Source organism: Cottoperca gobio, chromosome 6 (genome assembly GCF_900634415.1).
Source record: "Cottoperca gobio chromosome 6, fCotGob3.1, whole genome shotgun sequence".
Taxonomy (NCBI): domain Eukaryota; kingdom Metazoa; phylum Chordata; class Actinopteri; order Perciformes; family Bovichtidae; genus Cottoperca; species Cottoperca gobio.
The window spans coordinates 21,231,165-21,259,011 of record NC_041360.1 but is presented as its reverse complement, the minus strand read 5'-3'; the positions used below and the strand labels follow the sequence as shown (position 1 = coordinate 21,259,011).

Here is a 27,847-nt window from a genome sequence, read left to right as displayed (position 1 = left end):
ATCCAGTCTGCCTGCTCCTCACCCTCCAGCACCCGTCAAATCGAGCTCTTTCCGCATTTGCACACTGAAAGAGGAATGTGGGCTTGGTCCGATTAAATCTGAATGGATATGTTTTTTTTATGCATGCAGTAAAGCGGTTTGGACACACAGCATGATTTTTGACTCGTGTTAGTTTTACTGCTCAAAATAGAGATGGAAACCACCAACAACAGAACCTTGTCAAACATTTCTCTCCTCGTCTGTCTTTCAATAAAATAAAATAAAACTTCCTTGATTGTCTGAGTTGCAACTGAAGTGACTCCCAGTCAAAACTATAAGCAACAGCCACGACATCAACAGAGATTTTCTAAACCAGGATCATCCAAGCAGCCCTATAAGAAATAAAATAGTGCTCACTTCTTGTAAATCTGGATACAAATCATTAAAGAAGCAATTAATCTCTATTGATCAACAAGAGTGGAAGGGCTTCTAAACCATGGCTAGCCTAAATACACATGCTCGTCATGGATTGTGAAATAATCAATTTGAAATAACCAAAATGATGCTGGTGTGTGTGTGTGTGTGCGTGCATGCGTGTGTGTCTTTGTCTATATGTATCTTCAATTAGACACAGTGTGCCATGTGACCAATGCTGCCTTGTGACTTTGCTATTCATGCATAACACCGTTATTGGATGTTTCGCAATCTGTAAATATGTAAATCTACGATGGAATACAGCCGGTCAAAATATGATATAACTGCCTGTGTGTCATTTATAGAAGTTGTGTGGCGTTCAGAGGTGCCATTGTTCAGTAATGCTATGCACTGAGGTGCGTCATGTAAGCTGTTGTCTTGCATCGCTGCTGAGATGCATTGCTGCTGCTGCTGCCGCTGCCGCTGCTGCTGTTGGTTGTGCTAATGTTGACGTGTGTTGACACTCTTGCTGTGTAAGCTCTGTGCTCCAGCGCCATAAAGAGACAGTATGTGTGTGTGTGAGTGTGTGTGTGTGTGTGTGAGAGAGAGTGTGTTCTTGTTATTGTTGTTAAAGATGTTGTAGCCACAGAAGGCGGCCGCAGCTCGAGTGTGTGTCTGTGTAGAAGTGTGTGAAAGAGATTATGCTCTAAGATGATGTTAAAGTGTGTGTACTGAATATGCATGTGTGTGTGTAAGGATGTTCTGTTGTAGCAGCCAACTGAACAGCACCATGCAACAATGAACTACTGCGTTTTTTATGCCCCTCGCTACAGTCAGACTGCTGTGACCCAGACAATAGAAGACACCAGCTTAGGATACACAGACAGAAACAGAAGGCGAGAGGACACAAAACATGGAGGTGTTGAGGGGGTTGGGGGAGAGACTGAATACAGTCAGAAAGAAGGACATGCACACAAACATATGGGGATGATATGATAGATAAGGACAGAGGAGAGGAGGAGGTGTTACCTTTCGGGGGACGAGGATTTCTCCGAGTTCACGGACATGAGCGGTGCCTGTTAGCCGCTCGCTGGCCGAGGGACCACAGGAGAAGGAGAAATAGAACAGAAAGCTGCTTTCTCTCCTTTTTTTGTTTTACTCTTCTCTCCCTATTTCTCTCTTGTGTGTTTGAGTAAAAGAGAGGAGAGGGTAACTGCCTCCCCTCCTCCTCCTTCTCCTCCTCCTCCTCTCTCTGTCACTCTTGTCCTCTCGCTCAGAGGAGAAGAAAGGATGGAGGACAAGGCTCTGCGAAAGGATAAAAAAGAGCAGCAACTGTGCAGTGCACAATCCGGCTGAATGTGTGTGTCTGTGTGTCTGCCTACATTGGTGTGTGTGTGTGTGTGTGTGTGCGTGTGTGAGCTGATAGCAAGAGCAGCAATGTCACTCAGGCGCCCCTCCTCATGCCCCAGCCTCCTTCCTCCCTCCCTTTCCTTCCTTCCTTCTCCTCTTTCACCTTGCCTCTCTTTCACTTTCCCTGCTTTCACTGAAGCGCCTTTTTGTCTTCCTCTTCCCTTTGTTTCCTTCCTCCTCTGGTGTCGCTGGTTGAACCGGGTGATGAAATGAATACACAAGCTCTAGATCCACAGTGTGTGTCTGTCTCCGTCTATCCTCCCTTCCTTCTCTCTCTGTCTAGCTGGCTCTATCAGGCCTTCTGCAGCTCTGCACAACAACAGAGCCCAGAGCGAGCTGGAACGTTCCACTTTCTGCGCAGGCAGAGGGGTGTTGGCTTGTCACAGCAACAGGAAAATTAATGTCTTTCTCCTTGAGGCGCACTCTCCTCCCCCTTATTTCCCCTCTGAATTAGTCCCTCCCTCTCTCTCTCTCACCCGCTTTCTCACTCACTCTCTCTTCTCTTCTCTCCCTCTCTCCCTCTCTCCCTCTCTCTCTCTCTCTCTCTCTCTCCCAATTGCCTTATTACGACATCCTGTATCTCAGGGCAACGCCGCACAGATCTGCCTTTCTTCAACCCCCCTCTTCTCCTCTCTATCTGGCATCCTCCCTCCATTTCTCAAAACCCCATTTTCACCTCTGTTTTTTAGGATGCTGGATACGGTTTGTGTGTGTGTGTTTGTGTGTCTCATCCTTTTCTGTCTCCATCCCTGTCCGTCTCGATTTTCTCGCCATCTCTCGAGGCAGATGGATCTTCTTCTACATGAGTGAAGCTCACAGAGAGGTCGCCGGAGGGTGTGCCATGATGGGGGTCTGTCTCTATCTCTCGATCTGACCTCAATATTAGTGTGTGGGTGTATGAATGCATGTGTGCAATTTATATATATGAGCGGGGGTTAAAAGGGCATCCTGAGGTTATTGTGACTGACGAGTTATCCAGGAAGTATTCAGGGGAAACACATGTTAACCGTATCTTTATCTATATTTCTCTAAAAATCATTATTTATTCAAATCAATGATGTGATATGCACAAGACTTTTAAACAGCAAAGTTATATGGATCAGTAGACGGAATCGAAGCTGGCCGATATCTAAAATGCCAGACGACAGAGTTTTTTTAAAGAGATGTTAGTGAGGTAGCTATCCCTTTAATATCTCTGTGTCTTTTTAGGTCATTGCGAGCAATGTTGCAAATGAATAAGCATGGCTGCTTTATGGCAATATGGATGCTCCACCAGTGTGATGAAGTATTTTGTTTTGTAAGGTATTTAATACACTGAGTAAACCAAACACAGACACTGATTATTAGCTAAGGGCATGGCTCTAAGCAATGTTGGTTTGTTCCACCACTTTTGTCCAGACTGAAATATCTCAACAAGAGTTGGATGTATTAACAGACAGTCACGATCTTCAGGAGATTCATTCTGCAGACTTTTCCCCTAGTACCACCACAGGGTTCTAGTTTTTAGTAATATATCTCAAAATCTATTGGCTGGATTGCCATTAGAGGAAGGACACACATGCTAGCTCACCGAGCCACTAGCGTAGCTGTAGACATTTAAGGTATTTTCAGACCAAACTCAAATAATTTAAATCAATTTAAGAATTCAATTCATCTCTTTTTTCCGCAGCTGGTCCCGCACATTTTGGATGCCGATAAAAACACGCTAACTAATAAAATAATGTCTTTTGCACAAGCGAACATCACATTTTCTTTACATTTGTGACCGTCTTGGTTTGAAAGCTCTGAGCGCGGAAAGGTCGTTAGGGTTAGGGTTAGGGTTAACGTTTTTTTTGTTTTGTCCCTGGTGTGTGAATGCCATTCACCTTCTTAATCTATTTAAACTATAAATGGTTTCTTACACATATCACAATTGCCATTTTAAAATAGCGATTGATGCATTTAGCAGTACCACGCAAGATTTCATATAAAATGCTCAGAATGACGTTTAATGTAACTCCACTGTTATGCGTTGCATCACACAACATTCTTCAAACATGTAAACAAAAATGAATCACGTTATTTCTGAATTACATTCGGGACAACAGAAACGATAACGAGATTAAATCACACCATCACGATATAATTCCAATACAAATCCGTATACAATAATATTGAATTATTACCGAGCCTCTTACGGTTGTATTATGGCTACTGATTTTGCACAAATGCATTTTCATGGTGATAGTACAAACACAGATGCATGAGACATGCCTGAGAGATAGAGAAAGAAAGAAACCAGGAACACAATGATCCCCTTTCTCTCTGATCTCCATACAGTTCCACTTTCCCACATAAAAGGACTACATTAGGCACACATGTCTCTGAGCCAAACTATTGTCCTCATTCTCTGTGGATGTGGGCCAATGGGGGGTAAAGTACACACTGGGTCTCAGCGCATCCAGGCAGCAAGAAGAATATCGAGCTAATATGAGAGGGTGCACTCTACTTTTTATTCATTTATTTTCCATAACCATTTCTTTCGGGGTCACAGGAGGTGGGGGGAGGGTGTTGGGGACTATCACAGCGCCGGCTGGATGTAATGCAGGAAAAGGTCCTCAGTGGGTCAGAGATTAGGGGATGTCCTGGGTAACAAAGCTCCTCAATGAAACCCCTACATTTTATGAATGCTGTGGTACAATCTGGATTTTACCTTTCCATGGGAATAACCTCTTTAGTGAGACTTTAAGAGCCGCAAAAATGGAAAAGCACATTCACTTGAAGAGAAATTTTTACACCCAAACACTTGCAGTTGCACACACATACATCCATTCACCGAGTGTATCAATTTGCAAATTCAAAGGCTGATTCTCATTCTATTTTCATAAGGAGAAGGAGCCAAAGAAGAATAAGAAAGATGGGGGAGGGAGAGAGATGATGACTCTCATGAGCAGATATATTTTGGGAGCCGGTATTGAGGCTGCCGGGAGCTATCTTTAAGCGGCCTACTTCTCCTCACTGCCTGGTGGATTCTGGGGAGAGAGAAGGGGTTTATGCATGCATGCAAACACAGACACACACACACACAGACACACACACAGGTCCCATTACAAATTGCTCCTAAACAAACAGTACACTCAAACACACAAGTGTAGCCACAGACAAAAGTCACAGCAAAGCACAATCATACAGACAAGTAGACAAATGCATACACGATGGATTGTGTGTGTGTGTGTGTGTGTGTGAGAGTGTGAGTGTGAGAGTGTGAGTGTGAGTGGAGTGTGAGTGTGAGTGTGAGTGTGAGTGTGTGTGTGTGTGTGTGTGTGTGTGTACTACCACAGACGGGTAAGATGCTTCCACTTTAACAGTGACGCTGCTCTTTGTGTCAGCAGCCTTGTTGTTACTGTCTGCAGAGAAAACACTGCCCCCAAGTGGAGAGACACACAAGCACACACAAATACATACACGCCAAGTGGCTCATCTTAAAATGTGCGAGTACGTGTATGTGTTTAAGGCGGTCAGTGTCCAGATTGATTGACATACTGATAGCCTCAGGTCTTCCTTAGAGCTGCTAATTTGCAACAGACTTCCATATGGGGCACATTCGCCTATGGTACTCTACAATTCAGACTGCATGACATAGCCCGTGGATACTGACATCTGACACACACACACACACACACACACACACACACACACACACACACACACAGGAAGGAAATGGCTCTTGTAATGCATAGGCTAGGTGAAACTTACATTGATAATATGAGCATGTCGAAGCATTAAAGTGGGTGAATGATTATGAACTGTTACTACTATTCTATTACTTCCATTTCTTCATTTTGCAACCAAAATCTTGCAATGTGTATCTTGAAGGTTCAATTTACTGATTGTAGATGTCAAAGTCAATTCATTAAAAGGCAGGGAAGTACTACTCTGTGTGTGTGAAACAGTTGTATCATGTCCTCAGGTAGCCTTTTTTTCTTCTTGTTTACAGTGGTGCCAACATTACACAGATCCAGAGCCCAGAGGCCTTTTCCCTCTGTGGACAGTTTGAAAAGCACACACAGAACTAATAATATTATTGGTGGCTCTTTTATATTTAACTATTTAATTAGAGAACAAAAAAGACGACCACAAAAGCAGCATACAAGAACAAAACGTCTAAAGTCAGAGACAACCAATACGAACTATTACAAGAGTCATGGAAGACATTAAACAGTAAAGCTTAAAAATCATACAATCTAGCTTGAGGACAGTTTGCGGTCCATCCTTAACCAGTTCTATCAAAGCTAGTGCGTATGAATATGAAATATGAACATATGAAATATCTAATGTGGTTACAAGCTTCTTATTCTAAGTAAGTTCATCAGTAAGCTATGACAGTGAGCGAGCCTGCGCAGTATCAGGGGCCTGGAGCTGGCTCACCTCCGTGCAGTGCAGCCATTAATAATGTTCGTAATTACACTTCTGCTTCTCCTTAAGAAGTCCCTAAAACCAGACATTTGCACAAGGCTTCAATCTTACTCCTGGCCTTTGCCTTGAACCATTCTTTTCCTCTTACTCACGTCCCGTCCACACACACACACACACACACACACTTACCGGTCAGTGTTGAGTGCTCATAATTCATCCAGACATACACAGGTAAGCAGCTTGCACTTTCTGTGCCTCATTACGTTGGGGAATGCACTCTACAGCAATACGTTTAAATGTGTGCACTTTGCAAGTTAAAGCGAGTGTGTGTTGGTGCTTGTGTGCAGGAAGTGGGTGAGGGGGCAGGGCGGGGGGTGTACAGTTGACCTAAAGCTAATACCAAAAACAACAACTGTGACCCAGTAATGGCATCTGGTCCTCTGTGTGTGTGTGTGTGTGTGTGTGTGTGTGTGTGTGTGTGTGTGTGTGTGTGTGTGTGTGTGTATTAGCTAAGTGGTGTGTTTAACTGATGAATGAGTGACCTTCGCCCTCTCTTCGTGCACCCTGACCCCGGCTTCTTCCCCGGGCTGACACCAGGCGCCCGCACAAAGTGTCCGACTTCTTGTTTCTTTAACGCCCTTTCACTTCACTAATGGAGGACAGGCCCAGTAGCAACCCTTACCTGAGATACATGTGTTTGTGTGATCAGTGTATTGTGTATGTACAACAGCTGCTAATAATTATTTTCACTATCGATTCATCTGCTTTGTGTGTTTTGTCCGACTACAGTCCAAGACCAAATTATATTTCATTTACTATGATATGTGACAAAGACAGGCAGCGAACCCTCAGATTTGAGAAGCAAATGTTTAAAAATGACTGAAACAATTAATCGATGATCAGAATAGTTGCCGTCAGCTCAGCCGTTTCCATGTTGAGAGCTGAGTGGAGGCAATCCTTATGTTCTGAATGACTTATTAAGAGGCTTTAAATGTCATTAATTAACCCTAATTTTAACCTTATTTATGTGCAACGCTAATGGTGTTTGCATGCATGACGGTATTTAATTATATATGTTAATAAGTGATATAATAATAAATACATAACATTCTAGCTTGGCAATTAATAAATCATACTTCTTGGTTGAGAAAGTATTATGACCCCTAACCCCTGTGAGTGTTTTTGCATATCGGCTTCTGCTCAGATCGATCCAGTGACCTTTGTCCTTCTGATTACAGAGAGGCCTGTCTAACCATCAAACACCAAGTAAGGTGGCCCTTCTCCAAATATTTATTTTTACAGAGGGTGTTGTTTAAAAAAAGAAATAGGAGAAGTAAAAAGAAGTGAAATGGAATATGTGTCTGTACTTGAATGCTTCTCATAAAGCATAAGGCACACATAATCTGAAAACTATTGATTTCAATAGGTAACCATAAAGTCACAGCTTAAGTATTCAATCATCTCCATTGACAAAAACAAAGAGGGGGGAGAACAGTACATCCTCTCACCACAAAACTAAAATCTGGGAAATAGCTACCCTCTATTGGACAGAATAAGAATTACACTCCTGAGACTTAAACCTGCACACAATGCACTCTTCATAATGGGATACAGGACATGGGGAGGGGGGGGGGAAGAGTAAAAAGCAGCAGTCAAACAATGATAAATAGAAAAATAAAATGTTACTGTCATTAAACATGTAGAGAAAATAGACTTGGGCTGCAAGCTGAGGGGCGTACAATAATGAACGCCCCGTGTCTCCAGCTTCAGAGCATTGTGATAACAGCCCTGCAGCAGGGGAGAGAGAGAAGGCAGCCTGCCGTCACCAGCGAGCGTTATGTCGACACAATGAATGTTATAATTCACTTAGCAGAGGTACTGCTGCAATGGGAATGAAATAGACTGAGACTGGTGGTTAAATGTCTCTCTACATGTGAGATTACAGCCTTCAAATTCAAATGGGGTTAAACGGGAGACAGGCAGCCAGCAAACACAGACTGGAAAATATGCCTCATAATAGGAAAAGCATGCTGCAGAATTCTTATATATTTAACTCGACAGATTTGAACTGAACTAAAAAGGGGAACTTAATGCCAGTTTACAAAGTCTGACTTTCTGTAGATGTATCACATACCAAAAGCACTAATGCAGAAGAAACATTATATTTTACTGCACATTTTTAGGCACGGCTCTATGAACTCGTTTTATTTTAGTGGAATAAATCATTGCAAATACTCTAAAGCTAAAACACTGAAACATCAATACAAATATAGATTTCCTTTACAAGGATGGCGTATGTAGACAATGGTTTAACTGTCTGGCAATTGTTTTGATAATCGATTAATCTCTAAAAACATTCCCTGGCTACAACATATCAATCGGGATTTGCTGTTTTTCATTGCCATATACAGCATTATGGTAAATTGAATTTCTTCTCTGACCAACTTGAAGTTTATACACCTTTCCATTCATGACTACGTCACTAGAAGCTTCTGAGTCGTGCACTCTAACAAGAATTTGCAGCCAGGCTCTCAATGCAGGGCTAAATGAGGACACCAGACTGCTCAGCGTAGCCAATTACTCAATGTGTACAATGGCGGCGGCAGCAGCCTTGATAGAATAGAGCAGATGCATGGACTGTGAAGGACTCACATATACACACTCTCCAGAGATCTGGGTTAGTGTGCTGCGGAGATACTGAGACAAACAAATACCTTGTGGCTAGATTGCAGCCAACACAAGCAATCCAATACCAAAGGAAGGAGTATTGATTCTGCCCTGTGTTACCTGTGTTTGCATTCATTGTATTATCTGTGATGAGTAATGTGTTTAAATGCGTTGCACTCGGATTCATCCAACCACACTGACGACATGAGCAGCATCTTGGTAACTCATCATCAAATGTATCTACATTTTCCATGAGGCTTTTGGTTTGTGTTTAACTTTTCCTATTTGTAATGGGGGGCAATTACTTTCAATTGGTGGTAGTTCACGTTGTGCTTAAGCTATTAACAAAGCACTAAGAAGCTATTGGAGGATTATTTATATATTGTTTTAGATAGACATTAAGTGATCTGCAGTATCACAATTTGAAGCGGTGCACAGATAGGGACGACACAGACAAGAATATGCAAAAATAAATCAGAAATAGCACGGTTCCTACACAAACAAGATAAGTATGACCGTACTGAAGAAGTAAATGAACATTTAAAGAGTATATGCTTCCAAAGCCAAAGAGTGTGCTGCAACAGCAACATCTGTTTTAAATGAACCCACATGTACAATTCTGTCATAAGTACTGCAAAGTGTAAATATGAGCTCAGATGATTCATTAAAGAATAAGTGCTTTATGGGGCTTTGGAGTGTAACAGACACTATGCAGGCTTTGCATTTCAATAATACGGCTTTGCAGAGGAGAAACACCCAAAATGCAGCACTGAGGAAAGTCCCATCTCAGCCTTACTTATTTGTCCCAGCTGTCTGAATAAAAACAAACGTATTTATTATTATGAGAATAAAGGTATTGGCTTTACATTTACATGGTTATTTTGCAAGCATAAAAAAAAACACAAAATCTTGCCAGATTAAAAAACTGAGAAAGTTTAAAAGTAAAAGAATATATTTGAAGATAGAAAATGCAGAAATATTCACAGAGCATTCATTAGAAATGCAACTTCATATGCACAATTCCTCCTTCCCGATTGTCCAGAAGGTGGCAGTGGAGGGCGACTGTGCAGTGCTCAGTCTCTCCTACTGTGAGAAGCTCCTGCCCTTAAAGAATTACATGCCCTATCTGCCTCCCTCCATAATGACCCACTGGCCTGCAACTGCAGAGCTGCACCACACTTCAGAGGCATTACATGAGAGGAACAAGTCCTTGCTTCTTGTTCCTTCGTTGAACAAATCCTATTTGGACCACACACACACTCTAATCATGAAGGAACCCCATTCTTCTAATTCACTCTTCATTCAGTCTGATCGACTCGCTAGATTTGCTCGGATTGTGTGCTTTCCTGGCCAGCGTTCTGGGAAAGCAGGAGGGAAAGACTTAAAGAGCTCAAACTCCCCGAGTCAGACAAACATTTATTTTGAAAGGGGGGGGGGAGCAAAATCCAACAGAAAGATCCCCCCTGTGTTTTCTCAAACAAGCCACTAGACGAATAGATTTAAGGAGCAGTTCATGTATTGATAACAGCTTTATAGATCAGGCTGTCAGGATGCTGAACGCCACAGCACCAGCCATAAGAACTGTCTTTAAACAAACATATACGAACAAACACGCCTACTCAGCACTAGCCACTGCAAAAACTGCTGCTAATTATAATTATTACACATCTTTTTAATCTCTATTTGCACTTTATATGTTTTGTGCTTTGTTATTGACCACCAGCGTAACTGGTAAATATATTTTTTTTAATCTGAATTAAGCCTTTTATCCTAGCTTTTTTTAAACCCTTGTTGTTTTGTTTTAATACTAACACCATGTTGTTAGAGAAACAGCATTTTGATCCTCTGTATGTCCTGTACATATGGCAGAATTGACAATAAAGTTGACTTTGACTTGAGATTAGAGTGCTGGCAGGCTTGTTGGCTCAACTTTAGCCTTGTTAAACCAGCACGCCTCACTAACTAATGGCTGTTGGAAAGGTTGAGAGCTTTTCCTCCTACTGGAGTGGACCTACTTCAACAATATATTCAATTAGCCAGCCAACAATAATACTGGCCCTGTGACCACCAGGGTGGAAATCATTCCCACTCAGACACAACAGAGGAAGCAGCAAATATCATATTACAATTCAGTCTGTCTTACAATGAATGATCTGTGAGGGGCATAGCCAATCTCTCTCTCAGTATGAGTCTATGTCCACAAATCTCAGCTCTATTCCTATGTGGCGTATGTAATATGTATTATAAGGATTCTAGAAAGATAAATCAGGAATAAATTCTCCCTAGATTGAAAACATTTCCTTCCTTTATGTTTAAGAATTTATACAGATCACATTGATTATGACGCTGAATTAAACAGCTTCTCCTTTTTATTAAAGCTGCATTAATGTATGGATTAAATGACGATGTGTACTGTGAAAGGTCTCCCTCATGTTGAAGAATCAAAAGAGAATAATCACCTGACTCTGCAGTTCCCGGCAGCTCTACCGAGCATTTTCTCTCTGCAAATTTCCGTTTTCCGTAGAAAATCAATAAAAAGCTTTAATAAGCCCACAGTATGCCACCAACACAGCATCAAATGGTGATTAATTCTACTCAACTGACACTGTAACGTCTCGGCTGCAGGCTGATTAGTTACACCTCACAATCATGACATGACAGACGGTGGGTGTGGAAGGCTCCTCTTGACAATGAAAACACAAGCATGACTCTGTCTCTGCTCCCTGCCCTGCGTCGCGCTGCTTAAAGGAAACTGTGATTGTTGTCCTGCAGGTCTGACTTGTAATTATACATTTCAGAAGTTGTGCATCTAACATACACAAAACGAACTACAGCAGTCATACGGGTCATAGTTGCCTGTTAATGAATTTAATAAAAATAACATTGAGCTTTTCACTGTGCTTCTAAATACAGCTGCTTGCCATTCAACAATCTACATGCTTTCCCCCTGTGTTCAACACAGCAGTTTGTACTAACCCTCATTTCCTGCCTTCAGCTGCCCTGTGGCATCTTTTAATTCCCTCTCTCCACTTTCCCTTACTCACTCTCTCCATCCCCGAATTTCCTGTTGCTCGGCCAGACACCTGCTCACACACGCAAACTTGAATATAAACCACAGTGGAATAAAGTCTCTCTCTCTCTCTCTCTCTCTCTCTCTCTCGCTCTCTCTCGCTCTCTCTCTCTCTCTCTCTCTCTCTCTCTCGCTCTAACCACCCGCCATCAGCTCCAGCCAGCCAGGCTGCAGTATTGATGAGGGAAGCTTTATTAGCAGAGCAGTACAAATCTGCTTGCCAAAGATCATATCTCTGAAATCCTCCTCACGTCTGTACAATACACAACATACTAAGCATCAACCCACCGTGGCTTACTCCTTAAACTGGCACATCTGGTGTACATCCACAGCTGCAGTAGGTGGACTCCGCAGCTCCCAAGGGAATCAATTCAATTCATTAACTGGGAACCGTTTGTTTACCACTAGCTAATCAATAAAGGATCATTAATCACAACAGCAGACTGATCTTACACGTGACCAAAAACATTATTACTAAAACCCCAAGTCTGTCTTAAAGCGATAGGTTGACATTTTGGGAAATGCAATTTACTTTTACTTTCTTGCCAAGAGAAAGATGAGAAGATCACTACCACTCTCATGTCTGTTCGTTACATATATGAAGCTGGATCCAGCATACCTTAGCATAAATGACGAATTGATGAGCAAAAGAGGTGATGGAATGGGAATTTTGTTATTTCCGGACAGAGCTAGGCTAGCTGTTTCCCCCTGTTTCCAGTCGTTATGCTTATCTCAGCTAACTTAAGATAGACTGGCTTTATATTTAATAGATACGTATGAGGGTGATGTCGATCTTCTCATCTAAATCTTGGCACGAGAGCTAATAACATTTTTTTTTTTAAATATAGAAAACACAAAGCACCCACGATAAAAACCTGTATATTAATGTCTGATGATTATTTTGTATCCATCAGTATGCTGACAAACCAACATGTCATCTTTCTGTGTTATGCATCCCATAAATGTATGGACAAACTCCAGCTTCATCTTGCTGCCTGATAGCAGTTAATAAACCCTGTCTCGTCTCTATACAGTGTTCTAGCAGGCTGCCTACTCTCATCTACAGTCAAAGACTACAGGCTGGGCGAAACCCCGAGTAAAATCAATGCAGTTTACAGTGCAATGTGTGGTCCATAATGTGACGACTGGTATACTGCTCGCTGACAGATATACTGTATGCATCAAGAAGAATATTAGCATTTAGACTCACCAGTAGTCTGGCTGGCAAGGTTATGACTAATGAATGCTATTATAATGGTGTCGCTTTTATATCTTTCACCCTCACGACCCCAGATAGTCCGGGCATGCTGATCCAGACTAAATTAATCTACTTGCAAAAGCACACATGTTGTGTTGGTGTAGTAGAGAAACAAATAACTGCATCGTGGTAATTGAAGATTACAACGTACTTATAAATGTCTAAAAACTGAAACGTAGTTAAGTTGGTTTATGCTGAAGTGGAGATGACTACTTAAAGGGGATGTACTGGGGATGTACTCATAAGACATGACATTCAAACATGCCCATAAAAGCCTCTGCTACGGGCTTCAATAAAACTCATTTAAGCAGGTATTAACATGCATTTTATATTTTTATATCTTGCCACTTTGCTCCAATTCTTCATGAGTTTCATCCTTTCCTTCCTCTCCCAAATTACATATAGTAAGTATACAGACCCAACAGTGCCCAATATGAGGCCCATACTGAGTTCAACGCATCATTTTCTGTAAATCTTGGATATCTTAAATTCGGGTCCTTTAGTATGTTTTTCTAAAACAACCAAGATACATACTGAGCTGGACATTTTACAGTTGAAAAATTAACTTGTCAGTGCTTGTCCGACACATTATATAATAGTGTTTCTTCATTACCTCACACCTCGTCTGGCATTTCTGTACTAAATGTTCCGGCTACTTATCAGCCAACACACACACACACACACACAGCGATCCTAAAATATCTTTTTTTGATAGTTAACTGAATATCTTTGGATTTTGGAGTGTAGGAAATATTTTTCAATATTTTATAGACGTTATAGAAAAAATGTTTAGCCACTGACAAGATCCAAAAGTTGGCCGATAAAAAGAGATGGCGTATCAAAGTGAACCGAGTATGAACTTTTCTTCTGGGCCAAAATTCAAAGCGTCTCCTACTACTCCACCTACAGACACTGCACATTTATACCTGCGCACATACACAGTCAATACTGTTTTATTTTAGAAGATAAATCCAACAAAATAATCCCAAAGCTCAACTGCACCTACACATCACAACTGGTGTCTTTGGATGTTGCTGGCATTGCTCCAGCCTGGTATGTGGTGTTTGCGCAGCACCTTGAATAGAAGTGTTAAAAGCTGGAACAAGGCTTTGAAAACCAGACTTACGAACACGCTCCGCTCAGCGATCCATGTAGTTGCACTCCAACATGTGACTGATCCACTGATTGTGAAGAACTGGGCATGTGTTCCCTCACAAACGACACCGTTTCCCTCTTTGTGAATCAACAACAAACAGCTCACATTGTTTTGTTTTTATTGGTAAAAAAAGTGAAACTTAAACACTCCTGAAACAACCTCCATCCGGTGAGTATCTGATTGATGGTGTCTGAGATAATGTGTGACAGATAAAAGATGATCATCGTCTCCTAATAACAAATTCAGTAAATAAACAACTGTCAATGTCATGACTTGCATCTGCAAATAAACTGTTTGTATTACATTACTTATCTAATAGCAAGTGTGTTTTTTAGGCTTGTGGTTCCAGGTTTCGCAAAACAATTAATTGATGGCAACACCCTGATATAGGTTCATATCTATATATGTCTTAGTTCAGCCTGTTAGCATGCTAGCATTTGCTCATCTGATCAAAACAAAGTATGGCTGAGGTTTATTGGAACGACTTAATGATGACACTAGATGAAAGGTCAGGGGATTACCAGAGTCAGACCGACTGACAGAGCTTGTCCTTGCCCTATCCTTGCTAGTATAAAAAACTGAATAGCAAAACAACCACAATCCTCTGAGCCAGGAAGTGCAGCTGATGCATCTTCTTAGTTAGTGAGCACGATTTCCCAAACCACAAAAAGACTCTGCAGGAATTCAATCTTGATCAACAGAAACTCAAAGCAAAAAGAAGCTGCTGCAGTAGCCACACTTTCTGAACAATAATAACTGATCTCTTCAAAGTGCAGAGCAAAATCATCTTTGCTGGTGGCCTGTAGAGGCGTATGGCACTGACCACAAATTGCAATTCCCCCTTTGTTGCATGTCATTCCACACAATTGTCTCTGTCTCATCATTTCCCGTCATGTCTACACTCGTTACTCTCTAATAAAGGATTACAATTGTGTAGCACCTGTTAATGCAGGATACCTTTTCACTTCTTATTTGTGCACACGTTTGGTGACCTTGCATAAGCCCTCGCTGTGCCAAACTTCACCCTGTCATCAGCAAGATACATATCATATGTTCCTCTAAGTTTTAGTTAAATCTCTCCCTCCTCCTGCTTTTGTTGGCCAGACTGAGCAAAGTAAGGTAAGATGGCACACAGTGGGTGGGTGAGGAAAGATATGCACTTCCTAAGGGCAGAATATTTTATGTGTGTGGATGCATTTGTGTGCAAGAGTGTCTGAATGAATGATTTCAAACATCCATTTAAATCAGAAGAGATAAAAGTCAAGTGGCAATGCATTGACTGAACTTGAGTACACATTGCTCTGAATGTGAAAGCCCATTTGTGGTGGAATTGTATGTATGTGAATGTGAATATGTATGTATGTATGTTTGTTTTGTTGTGGTTTCTGAACACAAAGCTTGTCTCAGCTGTGTGAAGCCAGCAGAGGCCAGGCTGGATCAAAGCAGAACACAATCCTTCAAAATGAACTCTTTCCTTGAAAGTGAGTGTGTGTAAGAGTGTGAGTGTGAGTGTGTGTGTGTCTGCTTGCTCTGTTTGCTCTGCCGCTACTGTGACCGGGATAATCATCTGCGAGATGATGAGTTTATTTAATTTGTTTCTTTGCATTGCTGAAATAAAAAGTACATTGACAGAAAATTAAGCTGCAACTATTTCAATAAATCAATTAATCATTTAAGTCATTTAACAAGGCAAATGTGAGAATTTGAGACTTTTCCTTGTTTTACATGATTGTAAATTGTATATTTAGACCAAATTATTAATATATTGATCATGAAAATGATGAGCAGATGTATTAATAGTGAACAGTATCACTGATTGCAGGCAGAATTAGTTCATTGTGAATATCTTCAAGAATAATCTTGAATCAAGAGTCATTGTGTGTCCTGCTTAATCCTCTCAGAGTTAAACCCCACTGGATATATATCGCAGCATACACTGTGGAAAATGACACATCCACAACATGTCACCAATCTCAAAGCTACCACTGGGTTCATTTTTTATTTACAAGATAGCTGCTTCTATTTCAATCCTGAAATAGGTGAAAATCCAGCACATGGAATCACTTCAACGCGGACATAAAATGTTCAAACTGAATTTCAGAATAACTGGCTTTATGAATGGACTCTTGTGCACACATCTGTTTGCTGTATTTCAATATGCAGGTGTTTGGGAATTCCAGCACATTCTAGCAGAAGACACCGAGCAGCCCCCTGGGGTGGCCACACTGTTGGTATCACCTAATTGATGCCTTCCTCGGCTGCCGGTGACGTCGCTCCAATCGCATCATGCCATGAAGTAAGCCCCCACTCTCCCCACTCCAATTCGCATGCACTTTACAGAGCCACTGCGCTGCTCACACTCCAGTCCGCTGCAGCCACTCACACCGGGGAAATCACGCTGAAATACACGTGCATATCCCTTGCAAGACTGCCTAACAAAACCACACAGAGACACACACACACACACACACCAAGAGATAATGCTCTTACCAATTCATGAAAAGTTACATAATCAAACACCATGGGAGAGATTCCCAAATAGGCTATGCGATAAAGGGAGGTGTTATAGTTCTTATCAGTCTGGTGCTGCTATCACTGCTGCAAAGGGGGCCGAATACATTAGCTTTCACGTCTGTCACACCTCCTTTTACAACCCCTAGTCCAAAAAAAACAATCATCAGTAGTGGAAACCAAGACAGGCAAAGTAAGGCATAAAGCTGAAACATTTTTAGGCTACTGTGGATGCAAATGTTGCTGGAAACAGACGTCAAGTGGGGTCCTCGTCGTCCAGATACCCAGTCTGAGTCTTTTAACGTAAATGGCAACTTCCCACACTCCAGAGTACTCCATATGTGTGCTAAAAAATACACGCCTTTTGTCATATGTGCGCACAGTCTACACCGCCGACGCACCGGCAGCAGCGCCGGCGTCACACGGAGAGGCAACCGCAGCCAACAAACCAAACCCCGGCAAACAAACACTTCACTCTCACTACGTCGTACAGGCATCCACCGCCGCCGCCCTGCTTACCTGCGATGGTGACCTGTTCTGTCTTTCTTCCCTTTCGGCCTCCTTTTTCTGGCCTGGATGGCCATCACTGCCGCGGTGAGGTTACATTTATCAACGGGCATGACCGACGTCCGAGTCCGGGGAAGGATGTAGGAGGGACGGGGAGAGAGAACAAACACACATCAATAAGCTTTAAAGCTGGCGGACACGGGTCATTTAGCGTCGTTTAGTGTGCCCCGGTAGGTAAGCTACACGCGTAACTTCCGCCACTTTTCATATTAAATACAACCAGAAGTGTGTTAGGATGGTCAAGTTAGAGGCTGAGGGATACGCACCTTTCCTGGAGCTCATGTTTCCTCCTCTTCCCCTCAGCAGGAGCGGGTAGCTCAGCGGCAGCAGCCTGATTCTCTCGCTCTCTCTCAAAAACACACTCACATACACACTAACCTCTACGTTGAGATGACACGCGCTCCCTCTGGCGGGAGTCGCGTGCACTCCTGCGTGGACCTGCGCCACTTTGCACAAATACGCATATTCTTTCTTTTTTTAATTTAGGGAGGATTAAGATTTCATATTGAACTGCATTTAAAAAATTTAAAAAATCTGAACAAATGTTAACTCTCAAGCTCTTCATTGGTGGAATTTAATTATTTTCCTAAAATACAATTCATATTTAACATTTAAAATTGCTTTATTGTCAATTTGTTGTTATTTATTATGCATGCTGGTGTTACATATTCAAGAAGGATTAAGGAAAAATACACATACAAACAACTGAGGGCACTTTATACCTGATGTGCAATACAATTAGATGCAAAACAAGACTGTTGAAAGTGTGTGAGAAACCCAGTACTACTAACTAAGTAGGCTACATGTTTCCAAGGACTGTAGCCTACTTAAGTACATTGATATGGTATTTATACCTTACTTGAGTATTTCCATGTTTTCCTTCATTCTACTTCTAATCAATGACACTTAAGAAGGAAATGCTTTTATACAATACACCCTATGCATTGCTACAGATGAAATGATCCAACAATTTAAAGTAGTCATAATTAGCTCCTCATGTTTACAATATTAAAATGTTGTGAACACTGTTCACACATGCAACAATTATAATAATCAATTAATGTAATACAAAAATACTTATTACTTTTGATATGTTAAGTGTATTTTGCTAATAAATCTTCTGTACTTTTACCTCATTTTTTACTTGGTATTTACATTTTTTACTTAAGTAAAGAATAGTATGCTCCTTCTACCACTACACTTATTGCTCTTGTTTGAATTGAGTCTCGGGATGAGCATGTGTTATAGGTTATGTATGCATGGCCTTTGCTGCATAACATTCCTTGTCTCTCTCTTCCTGTAATTTTTCTACTTTCATAAAGGCCTAAAATGAACAAAGAAATGTTTAAAAATATTAAAAGTCTCTGTCAGTGCATCTTTTGCATAGCAAACTAGGATTAAGGGCATGAGGACATTTGGTGGCAATGACAATAGAGTCACTGTAATGCCCAACATTTGCAAACTGTGTGTTATTGGTTTTACTTTACCAGTCAATCGTATTCATGCATGCCTCCTCAGTGAAAAGGCACCGCTGGGATTCGAACCCAGGATCTCCTGTTTACTAGACAGGCGCTTTAACCATCTAAGCCACGGCACCTCCTTTAGGAGCAGGTGATGCTATTATCTTGTATCGGAACAAGAAGATGCTGGACCTCTTGACGGTATGTTTTATTTGAAATAGTTTGATTGTAGTTTGATTTGATCTCATTTATTTTACTATGTATTTTTCTAAATATCAAAGTTGAGTGTAAAAATATCATTATACTTTTGAACTTGATAAATATACTGTAACATTGAATTCATTAAAAAAATATACGTTATACATGGTAAATTTGACATATATAAATGCAAAATAATAGTTACTCCCAATATCACTGGATTTGTATGTTTTTATACACAATATATTAAAACTCTCACAATTATAATCACTAAAAATAAGTAATAAAACTGTAAAAGAAATAAAAAGGGACTATAATGTAAAGTAAAACTGTACAGTGAATAAGTGAAAAATAAATAAATGTTACATTTATGTTAAATTATATAATCTCAATCCTATTTTTGAGTACAATGTTTGTATATTTGAATGTGTTTACAATAAAAATGGGATAAGCATTTTTTTAAATTAATTGTATTATTACTGTATTGTGAATCTTTGAGTCAAGCTAGCTCGGTGATTGACAGGTCCTTAACCAAACGTTTGCAGTGGGCGGGCTTTAGAGGAGGATCTGTTTCCGGAACAAACCACACACACACACACACAAACACACACGTGTGGGCAAAGCTTGCGTTCAACTGTGTCCGCACTTTTCTGAATCTCATCAGACTGAGGTAAATTAAATCCTACTTTTGGCTAAAAACAACAACGTTTTTTGCTTTATTTACACCGAAATGTCATCTTAGCTTTGCAGTTAGCAATGCTAACCTTAGCCAGCGATGTTAGCTAATAGATGACAATGCGAATGCGCTAGCGGCTTTGCTAACTTTTGAGTGGCCAGCATTATTATGTTCATTATGTCTTTTCAGGGCCTCCATCTGTCTCGGGTCCGTTCAAAAGTCTCTGCAAGTGTTAGACGAGAAGAGTTACCCGGGTCCACATCTGTGTGTTGCCACACCAGCTCCACAAACAGTAAGTTAAGTCATTAGCATCGTTTTGTAGGCCATTAATGTCAGTTCAGTTGTGTGGTCATTACTCATACAAACACTGCAATGCAATACAGCTGTATTTTAAGTTGACTTCAGTGCAGCAGTTTCAGATTACTGCCTTGATTTAAGTGCATCAGTTGTAATGTGTAACTAGTGACGATGACTAATGTTAACTTCCACAAAGTTGCAAAAGGTCAGAAGTGATGGTCCTTAGTGTTAGTTCCTGCTTTAGTTTATGTGAAAAAAGAGGACATTAAATCACACGGCTACAAAATGTGTGACACCACAATCTGATATACATGTTGGTCCGTGTTGTAAAGATAGCAAGGATTTGGTGACAACATCATGCATATTAAAATAACTTCAAGTCAAACATTCAAAATATATACTGCATATACATTTTAAAAAGGTGTGTATGTCATATTTTATTGTGCAACTAACTCATTTCTATTCATGTCACCACATATTTTATTTTCTCTGCAGACATTACACAATTGTTTTCATAGCATGTGTACTTCTCGTGAAAGTGGTGGAATAACCCTTTTTAATGGTTGTATCTTCTGTTTGAATTACAACACGATTCCTCCGTCTCTGTTCACAGCTTGGCTCTGATGGCTGAGCCTGACCATGTGCACGTCGCTGTCGGAGGAAAGAGAGGCTGTCCAGAGGGCGAAGAGACAGACATCGCGTCAAAGAAACCCAAAGTAGAGAAGGATCACAAGAATGGAGACCCTCCACTCAAAGAAGAAGAAGAAGAGGAGGAGGAGGAGGAATGCCCCAGGGGCAAAGCAATTGATGGACAGGAGGATGGTGAGACATTTGCAGATATGATGAAGCATGGCCTCACTGAGTTGGATGTGGGCATCCTGAAGTATGTCAGTGACCATGAGGGCTTCTCAGGAATCCTGAAGGAAAGGTTCGTCCTCCAGAGTCATTAAATAGTTTGCATATTTAGATTTAGTTTGGGCTGTTTAACAGATGATTTACTGCGGTTTGTTCTCAGATATTCTGATTTCGTGGTGCATGAAATCAACAAACAAGGAAAGGTCGTGCATTTAGATGACCTCTCCGTCCCTGCAGAGGCTGAGGTAAGATATTGGATTACATTTAAATCACTAGTGTTACTTCTGACAAAACCTGGAAGCTGCTTGACATCCTCCCGGTTCCCTCTTTTTCATATATGTTCTCATTTTGTTATGGATTGTTTGTATGGGCAGTTTTATTATGTTGGTCTATTCTGTACACACGACATCTATCCGATTCAAGGGTCAAAAGGGACCGAGGGTGTCGTATGCTGTAGTGGTTGTAAAGCCTCCTGAAGGAAATTTGTAATATTGGGCTATTTCAATCAAACTAACATGACTTAATTCTCTATTATACTATTATTGAGATTTTACTAATATGGCTATATCTATTAGATGACTGTAAGGGAGTCAGTATTTAAAAAAATGAACCCAGTCAGAGATGAAACTTAACACTTAACAAATTCATTACACACGTACACTTGGTGATACAAGTGACTAACTGTGATATTGATACTGTTAGCAGAACAAATACTAAAGGAATGCTTTTTGTAGAAAGCAACCGTCGCATCATGTAACACGTGTTTTGCATTTCTTCTAATTTAGGAAGTCCCAGAGCCTGAACTGAAACCAGAGGAGATGGACGTGCTGACTGAAGAGCAGAAGAAGAAGCTTGGGGAGCTGCAGCTCTTCAAAAATAAAGAGGACGAAGTCTCTATTGAGGTGAGTTTACACTTCCTGGATCCCTTTTTTTTTATCATCGCTTCAAACTCATTGGGAGTTTTACGTAACGTCCTTACTCCTCTCTTAACACGTGTAGGTGATGGACGATACTAAAGAAAAGCGGACGCTGGTCCACAAGGCCATCAAGACTCAGTTTCCTGGTCTGGAGACAAAGACGGAAGAGAAGGAAGGGCACAAGTTCATAGTGGCCTACCACGCGGCTGGGCAGAAAGCTCTAGCAGGTATGTGTTGAGGAGACAGAACCAGATGTCTGCTTTAAACTGTCTGGGCAGAGGTTTTGACCAGTAAATTAGTTAAATATATTGCACTTGTGCATGTGCATGATCAAGACCCCTGCATGATTCTGTACTCGCAGTGGTTTTTAAACAAGCAGCATTTTGAATACTCAGTGGATTGCTGAGATTTTGACTTTGTTTGGTCAGAATGAACACTTTAAAACACAATAATGAAAGCAGAGATTCAGTATCGTGGTGCCTTGAAATAACCTCCACCCTTGTTACAAAAAAACATTTTGTAACCCTGCATGAGATCAGTCTTTAAACATCTCTTTCTTAGTAGCTTTATTCTGTCCTCCTTTTGCTCTTCTCTGGTGGATAGAGGTCAAAGGTCAAAGCAACTGCAGGTAAAAGCGTAATCTTCACACAGCACAGAGGAAGCGGTTAAAACCCACACAGTTTGTCGGTTAATAGATGTCTGAAAGAATTCTCAATTTAAACTTATTTCCATTATTATTTGCAATCAAGGAGTAGTTTTCTTTACAGGTGACCACGTGGAAGAACATCTGTTCATCTTAAACTGGAATCTTTTGAAGTGTTTTTGAGTCTGAATTGTTTAGCTCAACAATTCTTACTCTGTATTTCAGTGCAACCTTTTTTTTCTGTGTCCATAAAAGCTCCAAGGAAACACTTCTGGCCCAAAAACCGTGGCAGTTTCTGCCACTTTGTCCTCTACAAGGAGAACAAGGACACCATGGATGCTATCAATGTGCTTTCAAAGTTCCTCAGGTCTGAATGTAATACTTAAAAATGATCATTTAATAATAAGAGACACATTGATAGTTAACTTGCCCAATGAAATATGATTGGAACCATCATTTTTACAATAATGCGTGTCTTTCTAGGCTTAGACCCAACATCTTTTCCTACATGGGGACCAAGGACAAGAGAGCCATCACTGTGCAGGAGATCGCAGTGCTCAAGTGAGTGAGTGTGTGTGTGTGTGTGTGTGTGTGTGTGTGTGTGTGTGTGTGTGTGTGTGTGTGATGCTTTGAGCGAATCACAACATTAATTACTTTGGAGTTATTTTCTAATTGTCTGTAGATGATTTTAAATGGGCGGTACATGTTGCATCTTTCAGGATCACAGCTGAGAGGTTGTCTCACCTCAACAAGTGCCTCATGAACCTCAAGCTGGGAAACTTTTGCTACAAAAACCATCCTCTTAAGCTGGGAGAGCTGCACGGCAACCACTTTACTATTGTCATCAGGTCAGCAGAAGTTATTTATGTAGATGTTTGTACATTAAAGCCATTTCCTGTGCGTTGTTGCTGTGTATACCAGAGGTGTTGTGTTAATGCAGAGGGCATCCTCAGGATATAAAGACCAATAACAACCCAGATTTGGCCATGACGGCTGATGATTTTGAAGATAGTGCAGTCCTTATCAGTCTGCAAAAAAGGTTAAATGCAGTAAAGAAAACGTAAGTATTAGGCTGACAATGTTTTCTTTGTATATCAGGAACATCTCGGGGACAGATGAGCAGGTCCTTCAGGCCATGACATCCATCAGGCTGACGGGCTTCATCAACTACTACGGCATGCAGCGCTTTGGCACCACGGCTGTGCCTACACAACAAGTTGGCAGGTATGACATGGGGAGATGCTAACGCACGTTGTCATTACGACATGTTGTAAGTTATGACTCAAGTGTTGTTGCTTCCTTTTGTTTGGGGACAGGGCTATCTTGAAGAATGACTGGAATGAGGTGGTGGATTTAATTCTGAAGCCTCGTCCCGGAGGTAATAGACTTTTCTTTTCTCACAGTCTTTTCTTCCGTATTTAAAGTGGTAAAAAGTATGTCAAACCTTCCTCCATCTTTACTACTTTCTTCAGCGGAGAAAGAATTCCTGGTCCGCTGCAGGGAGGAGTGGGCCAAGACTCAGGACCCAGAGGCCGCTCTGAAAAAGCTGCCAAACAAGCGCTGTGTGGAAGGGCAGCTGCTGCGAGGCCTGTCCATGTATGGCAAAAAGAACATCGTCACTGCTTTTGGAATGGTTGGTTTTTTAGATGAATGGCTGGATTGTCAATTATTGGGTTTTTATTCTATATGGTCTTTAAAAGTCTTAATTTGAACTTGTTTGAACCTGCAAGACACCCTGTCTCTAAAGAACTCTACATGGATAAACACCAACTGATCATTTCTGTACATCCAAAGAAGCAGGTCTCTGATCTTTCTGATGACTGTTGTTATTTTTTCAGATCCCTCGTAACAACCGTCTGATGTACATTCACAGCTACCAGAGCGTGATCTGGAACACCATGGTGAGCCGGAGAATCGAGGCCTTCGGCCTGAAGGCTGTGGAGGGGGACCTGGTGCTCAAAGGAAGTAAGTAGTTCACCTTCTTTTTTTATTATTAATTAATATTAAAGGAATAGTTCTACATTTTGGGAAATGTGCTTATTTGCTCTCTCACCTGGAAAAAACTCAAATATTTACAGACATGAAAGTCAGTGTATTGGTCTTTACTACTAAGTCTCTGCTTTCATTTGATAATAATGCAGATTATTTAGCAATTCCTGTGTCACCAGATGTTAAAGCGACCAAACTCAAAGTATTTCCAAGTAGTCAATTTGTTGCTATCCAGATAAAGTTTACAGAAGAAAAATCAACGTTCCAACAAATAATTTGTATTATTTTAACAGACAAAAATAAATATCGTTAACGGGGAAAATGCACTTAATATCATGGGATTCAGTTTTGATGCCGACCACTAAACAATGTTCACTCAAACAGCATTGTCTGCCTCACGATATTAAAAAGGGAAATGCTGCCTGCTGATGTTGTGTCTTGTATGTTAATGAAGCCACAGCACACTTGCTGTCTGCGGAGGAGGCCGAGAGTCGCTCCATCCATGACATCGTGATGCCACTTCCTGGGTATGATGTCATCTACCCCTCGCATCACGGTAAGAAGTAGCTGTGTGTGATTTTACAGTTCATTTCATTGCATGTTACATAAAAAGATAGTTGTGAAAAATAACATTGTGTGGTTTTAATAATAATGTATGTTGCAATAACGCGCGCACACAGGGCTCTTAAACTACTCCGGCTTAAATGGATTAAAGAGGAAATAACAAAACTGCTGATAAAAAGCTAGATGAAAGAATGTAAAAAATGGTTTATCAAAATCCGGATGAATGGACAACAAATAGAATTAAAGTAAGCCTGCGACAGAAAAAGAAATGAAAGGAAGGTTTAGATGTGAGCTTGTAATTAATTGTGACGCTTGTGTCTTTCTGTCAGTGGGTAAAGGTTACAGGGAGCTGCTGACCGCCGACGGGCTGGACCTCGACAACATGAGACACAAAGTGAAAGACTATTCTCTGGCTGGAGCCTACAGACGCATCCTCATCAGACCCAGTGACGTCAGCTGGTGAGCAGCACATTACATGGTGTAGCGCTGTTGTACGAAGCCATTTGACCTGTGATACCAACCAGCAATACAGAGGCTGTTGTTGTGTACTGCAGTCATTTGAATGCTTCACTTTAAGTATTCTGTAATGCTATGATTCCTCTAACCTGGTGTGTTGTGGTGTTAATGCAGGGAGGTGATTCAGTATGATGACCCCAGGATCTCCCTAGTGCATAGTGATTTTGAGAAACTAGGAGAACAAACCCGCTCCTGTCTTCAAGAAAGGTAAAGTTCCTTTTTAATACACTGGACCAAAAGAAAATAAGAACTCATTTCTGTGATAGGAAAAAGTGATTCATGGACGCTTTGTGTGTTTCTTTCACCACAGAGCATACTGACATATTATGACCTTGTAAAGTTAGCAAACCGTTGCTTTTTTACACATCCAGCCGACATGGAGCAGCCACTGCTCAGAATATGCTTCTACTAAAGCTGGAGACACGATGCAATTTAACTTCTGGGCAGAGCTCCTCAAAATAATTACAAGAAAAGAAATGGTCAAACTACATCTTGTTTGTGCTGAGAATGGTATTTTCACCCATTATTTAAGCAGCGAAATGTAAATACACTGACGGATCTCTGAGTTTTATGACAGCTGTGGCCGGCGGCATTATATTTTCGGGTTGTCCGTCGGGACTCTCTCCATCCGTCCCATTGCTGTGAACGAGATATCTCCAGAAACGCCTGAAGGGAATTTCTTCAAATTTGGCACAAACGTCCACTTGATAAGATTATGAAGTGATGACATTTTGGACAGACATGGATGTAACACTGCAAATTGATTGGTTTGCGGAGGCATTCAACCGCATGGCCGTATTTCTAGTTGTTTGACTGTTAAATAAAGATCTCAAAAGAACAAACGTATACAGATGCAGTCACTGGGCTGTTTGCGTCGATTTGAGATGCATGATTTCTGCGTTTTGTTGGCTTCTCATAAGATGAGTTTTTTGACAGGCCTCTTTGAACACGCTCTGATCCTGTATTTCTCCCCTTCCTCCCGACAGAGGGTAAGTATCGGGCTCTGCGGATGGAGTTCTCCTTGCCTCCCTCAACCTACGCTACCATGGCAATCAGAGAGGTCCTCAAGTTGGACACTAGCATCAAGAAACAGACGCAGCTCAACACCACTTGGTTCAACTGAGACCAAAACACACTCTATCACAAACTGGACTGCTGCAAAGCAACGACTGCTGCGGCTATTTACTGTTGTGAGTGTTTTAATTGTGTAATCTGTGTGTGTTAGAGAGGGAGAGAGAGAGAGAGAGAGAGAGAGAGAGAGAGAGGGTGGGTTCTGTATGAAGCCAAATGGTTATTTCTTTGAAGTACAGAGAAACAATTTATTATTATTTTAAGCGTTTCTGTGCTGCAATGATTCAGCATTTTTTTGACAATGATTTAAGTGGAATTTGTGCTTACAGGGTGCTGTCTCGTACGACAATCCCTGCTGCACAGGGTGCTCAGAATGCCCTCTTTGTACAGAAATGTGAGGTTTTTTTTAACTTTGAGCTGAATTTGTGAATTGAAAACTCTTAAAGAGAGAAATAAAAAAATGCTGAGTTTATAGTGTGGAGTCTGTCTTTCATTATCCATACACAAGTATTGTCAATACGCTGATTTCTTTACATATATTCAATGCAATGATGAATTTTATTTCCACCTTTTGTTTATCCAGAACAATACGATTGTTGTAGATGGTTGTTAGAGTTATGTGTTTCCCACAGGACGATGTTGAGCTACACAAAGATTACATACACACTGTCTCCATCTGCTGGCCATCAGACTTAGATGTGCTTCTAATTAAGGATTTGAAATGTATTTTGGGCTTTTATCAGTCTGCTGCTGGTCAAAACAGTGGAGCTGACCATCTGGCACTGTGGCATATGCCAGCTGGCAGGATACAGCTACCGGCTCAAACTAGATGTGGTTACTAATCTTATTGTTTACCCTTGGGCTATGTCTGCCCTCCTGTTTTGGATAAGTTTCACTGTTTTTATGTTAAATACTGTTTCTAGCATCTATGGCTGTCTGTACTAAAGAGATTTTATCATTTATTTTTCACTTTTCATTGCACAATTTGACATCCAAATGTAAGCAAAAGGGCAGTACCACAAAAAAAGGTAGGTTCAGCCTCTTTTAGTCGTCCCAATTTATTAACCTTTCTTTTAACAAATTTAAAAATTGAATCTGGATATTGGTTCAGATTGTCCTGAATTTGTATGTGGCGTTCTATAAGTGATGTGCATAATAGTGCTACAGTTAAGGGTGTGTATGTGAACATGTAAAACAAGGTGTAATCTGTCTGCTGAACAAAAGGCCCATATAA

At 41.0% G+C, this 27,847-nt stretch overlaps 2 protein-coding genes and 1 non-coding gene across 3 annotated transcripts in view; 1 reads left to right on the top strand and 2 right to left on the bottom strand.

Moving 5' to 3' along the window:
• srpk2 (SRSF protein kinase 2) overlaps positions 1 to 17,806 on the bottom strand; it is a 57,967-nt gene extending 40,161 nt beyond the window's left edge. Inside the window, 2 exon segments of the mRNA XM_029433390.1 lie at positions 17,380 to 17,446; positions 17,694 to 17,806. Coding sequence (XP_029289250.1) covers positions 17,380 to 17,446; positions 17,694 to 17,709 — 83 coding nt within the window. The 5' untranslated portion in view covers positions 17,710 to 17,806.
• Positions 17,807 to 18,950: 1,144 nt separating this feature from the next.
• trnat-agu (transfer RNA threonine (anticodon AGU)) lies at positions 18,951 to 19,024 on the bottom strand. Its single transcript has one exon. It is a non-coding gene; the product is annotated as a tRNA-Thr (tRNA).
• A 607-nt stretch (positions 19,025 to 19,631) lies between these two features.
• On the top strand, positions 19,632 to 27,085 carry pus7 (pseudouridine synthase 7). The gene is given in 18 exon segments (XM_029432900.1): positions 19,632 to 19,755; positions 19,951 to 20,053; positions 20,672 to 20,986; positions 21,074 to 21,158; positions 21,699 to 21,815; positions 21,913 to 22,057; positions 22,729 to 22,840; positions 22,957 to 23,034; positions 23,193 to 23,321; positions 23,572 to 23,697; positions 23,790 to 23,851; positions 23,946 to 24,106; positions 24,312 to 24,438; positions 24,917 to 25,018; positions 25,356 to 25,485; positions 25,657 to 25,717; positions 25,719 to 25,749; positions 26,529 to 27,085. Coding segments are annotated over 16 exon segments (1,908 nt in total). The 5' UTR covers positions 19,632 to 19,755; positions 19,951 to 20,053; positions 20,672 to 20,681; the 3' UTR covers positions 26,666 to 27,085.
• The last annotated feature ends 762 nt before the right edge of the window (positions 27,086 to 27,847 follow it).